At 44.2% G+C, this 8,982-nt stretch overlaps 1 protein-coding gene across 8 annotated transcripts in view; it reads right to left on the minus strand.

Annotated features, from left to right (window-relative positions):
* Positions 1–211: 211 nt before the first annotated feature.
* The window catches only part of CLASP1 (cytoplasmic linker associated protein 1), a 275,326-nt gene continuing 266,555 nt past the window's right edge, over positions 212–8,982 (minus strand). For all 8 annotated transcript variants that reach the window (XM_010860818.1, XM_010860819.1, XM_010860823.1 and 5 more), the window contains one exon: positions 212–3,176. In XM_010860818.1, coding sequence (XP_010859120.1) covers positions 3,090–3,176 — 87 coding nt within the window. In that variant the 3' untranslated portion in view covers positions 212–3,089. The remainder of the gene's footprint in view (positions 3,177–8,982) is intronic.

Here is an 8,982-nt window from a genome sequence, read left to right on the forward strand (position 1 = left end):
CTTCCCCGAGAGTTCTATCCTGCCTCCAGCCTGTTCTCGGCCCCTGGCCCCTAGGGCACAGGCGTCCCCCTGCAGTCCCATCAATTGACCTCATGAGATCCCCAAAATAGCCCCTCAGTCCTTCAGAAACGTGGCCTTGTTCTGATGTCCCAGAGATGGGATATACTACCTACAGGGCATCCAACAAAAAAGACCACTTGGACGTCAGAAACTGAATTAAGTCTCATTTATTCTAGGGCAAACTCAAAAGGGTTTTTGTGTTTCCTTTTTTAGCAAATCCTAGCACATTATTAACAAAAAAAAGAAAATCTGTACATTTGCCATGATACACTTGAAGGTGAAACAAATAAGATATAAATACAGATATGGATGTAACATGAAAAAGCCCCCAAAAAACCAAAACCAAAAAACAAAAACCCAACCTGGGGATGTGGGGGACCATGCGTGTGAACAGTGCCAACAAAACTATTTTGGTGGTGGATATTTTTCAGAGCGTTGTTCTCATTTTCAAATATCATCGTTAGCAAAGTCCTGGTGAGGTTCTACAAAGTTCTTATTTGCTCTTCTTTAATGTGTAATATTATGCTTGATAAATAAAGGGCGGCGGGGAAAGAAAAAGATTTAGGAGACAAATCAGGCGCAGCTGCATTGCCTGCATGACTGAGAAGCTAGTGGGGCTGTGGCAGGCGCCTGTGGCTACGGTGCCCCAGGAAGGCCGTGTGCCTCCCGCGGGCCACAGTGGGAGGGGAAGCAGGAGCCAGGCGACCTGGCCCCAGTGGTGGCATCAGTGGGCTTCTCGGGGCCCCAGACAGTCAGGCGAACAGGGGAGGCAGACAAGAGTTTTGGGTGCTTTGCTCGCTTGTGTTCTGTTGTTTCATCCAGACAGGAGGCCTGCGGGGAGGCGGCGGCCAGGCAGGGCAGTTGCAGCTGTCGGTTGGAGGGGGTGGCCCCCTGAGGTTGTGGCTGCATGCGAGTCTCCTCCCAGGAGGCCCAGAGACCTGGGGGTGGCGGCTCCCTCTGCACTGGGAGACCGAGGTTGGGCAAGTGACATTCAAGGCGAGCCCTTTGTGAGCGCCAGGAGGACACGCGGCCATGCTCAAGGTCCTTCCTGACTCCAGGGTAGGGGGCCGCAGTAACCTGGGTGTCCACAAGCAGAAGGAGAAAGGCCTTTCTACACACACTAGGCAGGAAAAAACACAGTTTCTGCCCCAGAAGAGTCATCAGACACTTGGACTTGTTTGTAGGGGGTAAGAAAGAAACCCCAAAAGCGACATATGAACAAACAAATGGTATTTATCAATGGAAGTAAGGCCTGGTCCTGCTGTTTTGAGCCAAGAGTCAACAATGTTTGATCACTTAAAACACACCCCTGAAGTTCTCTCAACAGCAGCAGCGGGGCACCTCCTACACGTGCAGGATACCCCCTACACACACCCACACACACACCCACACGCACGCAGTGAAGGCACCCCAGCCTCACTGCTCCTGGACCTCCATTTTCAGTGCCTATTTCCAAATAAAGTATCTAAAATAAATTCTGAATGAAAACAAGTTATGTTCTGCTACAGTGTCTTTCACGACTTCCAACGTCAAGCTAGAGCTCAGAGGCGGGAACCATACAACCTGGCAGTTGCCGAGATTCTGCACCTGAGCAGCAAACACCTCATTAAAAATTAACATCAGAACAGGCATGGGAAAAAGAACTGAACGCATTTCCATAAGGAAATATGGAAAAACCAGTTCAGAGGGTCTAAAATGTTTCCATGATTGCAAAAAGAATTTCCATTTGGTTTGAAGAATTCTACTTGAAACTTAAGTTATACAGACTTGAGATCTGTAGTTACCTTTACTGAAGCAATGAAACCCTCAAGAAAACATTTTAAAGGGTAAGTTTCTCACTGAAGGAAAAACAGACTCTAAACTGGTTCAAATCCTGTTTTTCTGCAATTTGCTGCACATCATAATTACTTTTTCCTTAAACCATGATTATTTCAACAGATGATCGAGGGAGTACTTCAGTTCACAAAACTTAAAAAAAATGATCCTGATAACCTGGTCTCTTTAGATTTTTCTTTGATCTCAATCCCAAATTAAAGAAGTCAAAACTGAGATGGCAGAGTTGCCAATTATCAGACTGACAGAACACTGTGGAATCAAGCAGCTTGGGCGCAGCTTGGGGAAAGGAGACAAGACGGCACTAGACCTGAGCCTCCAGGGGCAGTGCTGTTCAATAGTGTTTCCCAGGATCTCAGCAGTAAAACCAGCAGCTCCTCTTGTGTTTTCAATGCTGCGTGAAGTCCCACTTCAAGCACATACTAACTGAGGCTATCGTTTACCTGGATTTCTGTGTTTGGATCTCAACTGTCACAGATCTCTGCCCCGGCAGCTCTGGGGAAGGGGTGGCATCGGTGGGGCCGTTTGGAGGAGCTGGGAGCCCATCCTGGAAGGAGGCAGTGAAGGGTGCCAGCCCCCAGGCTGCAGAGTGTAAGCAAAATATGACATGTTCGTTAAAAGGCCATCTTCGGGCTTTTTTCTCATTTCTTGCCAAGACTTGACCCATATTCTTAGTAGTCTCAAAATGCAACCTAAAACATATAAAACCCTTTCGTGGTGTCAGTTGTGAAGGGCATGGGCTCTGCCCCACACAGGCCAGATCCAGAGGGAAGGGAGCCAGAATGAAAGAGAAACACAGCTCAATACAACCTCCTCAAACCTGTTATTAACTGAAGAGAAAACGCTACTTTCTACCATGTATCAGCTAGAGAGCTCTGACTTTTAAGAACTGCACCCCACACACACGGTTTTACAACCTCAGCAGGCTGGATGAGACGGTTTGAGTATGGCTCTTCTCTTACTCCTTTTGTTTTGTTCTGTAGGAAGATGAAATACAGGCCTTGCTTCCCTTACATTCAATACCAGTAGGATTCTACACAAAAGCTGGAAGGGATCAAAATACTGATTGTAATAAATATTTGCGGGCCTCCTGGTACTGACTGGGCAGCCGATGGGGGGTTGGAGGGGGAGTGGAGGGGAGGTCTCTGAGGCACCACCGATTGCTTCCAGGGCTACACAGAGATTCTGGCGTTGCATTAGCTGTGGGTGGAGACATCAGAGGAGGAGCTGCTGTTGCTGTTCGTGGTCTGTGCCCTCTTTATGTATAAGTTGAGCAGCTTCATCTGCAAAGAAAAAATACAAATGGATGAGAAGGAAGAAAATCAGAAAGTAAGCAAGAAAGCCCAGGTGACCATAAGAAAACAGCACGTCCCTTAGTGGAGAAAGTCACTGCACAGACATTCCCTAAGTGCCTACCACTCGTCCAAACCACCTGCCTGGGGCCAGTGGGCGATTGGGAGGTCAGATTAGAGGAGGGGGCATGAGAGGTTATCAGGAAAAGAGGGACACCTGCTACCACGAGGTGGGCCTCAGGGCTGCCTGCAAAAAGGCTCTCTAGAGGCAGACCCACACACTCGGGGGCAAGGCAGCCGGTGCGGCTCCAACCAAGCCAGCAGGAGGAAAGGGTATAATGCCTACTCTATTGGGATAAAGAAACTAAGCTAAGGTCAGAGGTCAGGATTTCTATCCTCACACCTTTGCAGAAGTTGCTCCTTCCCCATCACACACCTCGTCTGCACCTGCTTCTGTCCACGGACACGACACCTGCTGGTTTACACAGCATCTGAGGCCCACCTTCAGGCTGCCCTCATCTGCACCCTTGGTCCTCCTGCCCCTGGGACCCCGCTCCGCCCACTGTGGCTCAGCACATGCCGCCTTATGCTGGGGGCACCAGTGGGCTGGACCTTTCCAACAAGACCTCTCCCAGAGGTCAGATGCTGCATCACTATACAATATACCTTCGTTGGGCACAGTGCTTCCCCACAACAGGCCTTCCACATCTCATTTGGTTCTAACTTAAGCCCCCCTGGACCCTCAAAACACCTAAAGCAGCATGTAACGTACATAGTAGTGAAGTGAAACTCACTCAGTCATGTCTGACTCTTTGCGAACCCATGGACTGTTATACAGTCCATGGAATTCTCCAGGCCAGAATAGTGGAGTGGAAAGCCTTTCCCTTCTCCAGGGGATCTTCCCAACCCAGGTCTCCTGCATTGCAGGTGGATTCTTTACCAGCTGAGCCACAAGGGAAGCCCAAGAATACTGGAGCGGGTAGCCTATCTCTTCTCCAGCAGATCTTCCCGACCCAGGAATGGAACCAGGATCTCCTGCATTGCAGGTGGATTCTTTACCAGCTGAGCTATCAGGAAAAGTTCTTAGAATATTTGTGGAATACCAATAACCTGATGTCTATAGTGTGCCTGACCATATTAAGAATGCCAGCAACCAGCAGTGCTCCTCACGAGGCAGTCTCCCTGAGCCCCAGCAAGGCACATGGTCAAACAGACATGGAGCCCAGAATGTATAGCTGGTCTGGGAGCTCTGCCCTGAGCGTCCTGGAGTTCGCTGGCTTCATGCAACAGCCCATCTGGGGTCTCCCCACATCAGGATTTAGCTCTTTTCATCTGCAGGGGAGAGTGCCATGAATTCACACGACATATCCCAGCTTGTGTTTCATTCCACACCTTTCAAAATCTTAGACCTTTTAATGTAATAGTCAGTGTGCTGATCAAGGTGCTTTCACTTTACACAGGTTCTTAATGCTCAAAGGCTCAGGAGGATATGACCAGGGCCAGCCAGCTTCAAGAGAAACTCTGGTACATTCAACAAAATACTGGCCTGAGGCTCAGCAGATCCAGCAGATAACCAACTCCAGCTCCAACACTAGTTCTGTGGCTTCAGGTGAACATTTCCTGAGCCTTGACTCAATCACTTGCAAAATAAGTGATACACCTTCCAGGTAGCTCCCTGCTTAGAAAACATGTCCCCTGAGTACCCTGCTCCTTCTCTTACCCAAGCTGTTCACACTGCTCCTGCCTGTAGTTCATCCTTCCCTCCTTGCCTAGCCAGGCCCAGGATAGTCCCGCTTCCTCCAGGAAGTCTCCCTTTCCTCCTGCTCCAGTAGGCCCCTGACCCAGCAACCAGAACCTGTCTCACGGTGTCCACTGGTCACTCTTGGACCTCTGTAAAGTCTCCCCATGTGCCAGTCCTGATCCTCAGCTCTATTTGATGCTACTTCAGGGGAGAACAAGGTTTTGTGTTTCCCACATGCTGAAGGCAGCAGGTTCCTAATACATACTTACTGAATCAAGTATTCTTTAAAGAAGAAAAAAGTGATCTAGAAAACAGGATAGTTATATTTCTATGAAAGACAGGTTAAAATGAACTTCTAAACATTGTTAATAGTTATTTGCAACTCAGAACCCCTTTTAAGCCCTGAGTTTACAAGCTTTAATCATATTCGAACATCAAACCAATCCTCTGAAAACAGGTTCTCCTATTTTACAAATGAAATGGCTGGGATTCAGAGAGCTTGCCCAATGAGTTGGTATAAATTCACATTACAGGATTATAACTTTAGGATATCAAATGTAATCCACAAAGAAAACAGGTATAGAATATACACAAAGGGAAATGAGAAAAGAATTAAACATTTCAGTATAAAAAGCAAACAAACACAAAAGAAAACAGTAATACAGAAAATGAGGGGCAAAAAAGCTATTATGCATACAGAAAACAAATACCAAAACGACAGAAATCTCTTCCTCATCAGTAAATGCTTTAAATGTGAATGAGTTAAATTTTCCAATCAAAAGACAGAGATCAGCAAAATGGATTTTTTCAAAGAGCATGATTCAACTATATTTTGTCTACTATAGACTCATTTTAGATCCAAAGACACAAATAGTTCAAAGTGAAAGAATAGAAAAGGATATTCTATGCAAACAGTAATCAAGAGTACAAGGTAGCTATACTAATATTAGGCAAAATACAGCTTAAATCAAAAAAGGTTATAAGAAACACAAGGATTAATAAAAGATCCACAAAGCAGGAAATTATAATATTTATAATTATACATCTAAGAATATGCCATCAAAACAGAGAAGCAAAAACTGACAGCACTGAAGGGAGAAACAGTTTTATAACAATAGTTGAGAGGCTTCAATATTCCACTATAGAGGGTTTGAACAACACAATAAATCAACTAAATATAAAAGAAATATGCAAAACACCCTAAGATGAGACCTTCCCAAGATAGACTATATGTTAGGCCACAGATTGAATCTCAATAAATTAAAAAAGAGATGTCACAAAGTACCTTTTCTGACCACAATAGATGAAGTCAGATTAGTAGCAGAAAGAAAACCAAAAAATCCACAAGTTTGTGGAAACTGAATAACACGTGTTATTCCAACAACCAATGGGTTAAAGGATAAATCACAAAGGAAATTAGAAAATATCTTGAGACAGATGAAAATGAAAACACAAAAGGGATGAAAACACAAACACATGGGACGCAGCAAAAGCAGTGCAGCGAGGGAAGCTCAGGGCTACATGAGCTACAAGCTTACACTTAAAAAGGAAGAAAGCTACGTTTCAACAACCTAACAACGTATCTTAAGGGACTAGAAAAAGAATAGAACGTCAAGCTTGCAGAAGGGAGAACAGTTTCATGGCCCAGATCAGATGGCCTCACTGGTGAATTCTACCAACATTTAGAGAACTAACACAATCCTCAATTTTTTTTAGAAAATTTTGAGGAAAAAATACTTCTGAATTCATGCTATGAAGTCAGCTTTGTCCTGATAGCAAAGTCAGAAAAAGATAAGAAAACTACAGATCAATATTCCAACAGTGATCCAACATACAAAAATTAATAAATATAATATACCACATTCTAAAGGAGATCAGCCTTGGGATTTCTTTGGAAGGAATGATGCTAAAGCTGAAACTCCAGTACTTTGGCCACCTCATGCGAAGAGTTGACTCATTGGAAAAGATTCTGATGCTGGAAAGGATTGGGGGCAGGAGAAGGGGACGACAGAGGATGAGATGGCTGGATGGCATCACCGACTCGATGGACATGACTTTGAGTGAACTCTGGGAGTTGGTGATGGACAGGGAGGCTTGGCGTGCTGCGACTCATGGGGGTCGCAAAAAGTCGGACACGACTGAGCAACTGAACTGAACTGAACCGAATATACCATATTAACAGAATGAAAGGGGAAAAAAAAATCAAAGGATCATTTCAATTGACATAGAAAAAGTATGTGGCAAAATTCAATACTTTTTCAAAATAAAAATACCACACAAACTAGGAATAGAAGGAAAGTACAGGCGTATTTTGTTTTGCTGTGCTTCACTTTATTGTACTTTGAAGACAGTGCTTTTTCCCCCCAAATTGAAGGTCTGTGAACACCTGCATCAAGCAAGTTCATCAGTGCCATTTTCCAACAGCATTTGCTGCCTACACGTCACTGTCCCATTTGGGTAATTCCTACAATTATTTCAGATTTTTTCATCATTATTACACTCTATGGTGATCTGTAATCAGTGTTCTTTGATATTACGACTGCAGCAGTTGTTTGGGGTGCCATGAACCATGTCCATATGAAGACAGCAAACTTCATCCACAGATGTGTATGTTCTGACTCGTGCACCATCTCCCTGTCTCTCTCCCTGTACATGAGCCTTCCTATATTCCCCGAGACACAATCGCATTGAACTTAGGCCAATTAAAAACCCTACCATGGCCTTAAGTGTTTAAGTGAAAGAGTTGCTCTTCTCTTGCTAGAAATGATTAAGCTTTGTAAGAAATGCATATTGAAAGTTGAGACAGGCCAAAAGCTAGGCCTCTTGCATCAAACAGTTAGCCAAGTTGTGAATGCAAAGGAAAAGTTCTCAAAAGAAACTGAAAGTGCTACCCAGTGAACACATGAATGATAAGAAAGCAAAAGCAAAATAGCCTTACTGCTGATATGGAGAAAGTGGTCTGGATAGAAGATCAAACAGTCACAACATTCCCTTAAGCCAAAACCTAATACAGATCGAGACCCTCTCCTTCCATTCTAGGAAGGCTAAGAGAGATGAACGAGTTGCTGGAAAAAAGTCTGAACTTGGCAGAAGTTGGTTCATGAGGTTTAAAGAAAGATGCTGTTTCCCTAACATTAAAGTGTGAGGTGAAGCAGCAACTGCTAATGCAGAAGCTGCAGCAAGTTATCCAGAGGATTTAGCTAAGATAATTCATGAAGGTGGCTACATGAAACAACAGATTTTCAACACAGGCAAATAGTCTTATATTGGAACAAGATGCCATGTAGTACTTTGACCACCAAAGAGGAGAAGTCAATGCCTGGCTTCAAAACTTCAGAGGCTGACTCTTACTAGGAGCTAACACAGCTGGTGTCTTTAAAATAAAGCCAGTGCTCACTTACCATTCTGAAAATCCCAGGGCTCTTAAGAATTATGCTCAATCTACTCTGCCTGTGCTCCATAAATGGAACAACAAAGCCTGGATGACAGTGCATCTGTTTATAACAGGACTGACTGAATGTTTTAAGCCCACTGTTGAGACCTACAGCTCAGAAAAAAAGATTCCTTTCAAAATATTACTGTTCACTGACAGTGTACCTGGTCACCCAAGAGCTCTGATGAAGATGTAACAAAATTAAGGTTGATTTCACATGTGCTAATAACTTAACACTCTTTCTGCAGCCCAAGGATCAAGGACTGATTTTGACTTTCAAGTCTTACTATTTAAGAAAAATATTTTGTAAGGCAATCGCTGCCATAGTGACTCCTCTGATGGATCTGAGCAGTCATCTGTAAACCTTCTAGAAAGGATTCAGCATTCTAGATGCCATGAAGAACAAAGAAGTCAAAATATCAACATTAAAAGGAGTTTGAAAGAAGTTGATTCCATCCCTCCTGGATGACTTTGAGGGGTTCCAGACTTCAGTGCAGGAAGGAACTGCAGATGTGATAGAAAGAGTAAGAGAACTAGAATTAGAGGTGGAGCCTAAAGATGGGACTGAATTGCTGAAACCTCATGGTAAAACTTTAATAGATAAGGAGCTGCTTCTTATGGAT

Source organism: Bison bison, unplaced genomic scaffold (assembly GCF_000754665.1).
Source record: "Bison bison bison isolate TAMUID 2011002044 unplaced genomic scaffold, Bison_UMD1.0 scf7180017864471, whole genome shotgun sequence".
Classification (NCBI taxonomy): Eukaryota; Metazoa; Chordata; class Mammalia; order Artiodactyla; family Bovidae; genus Bison; species Bison bison.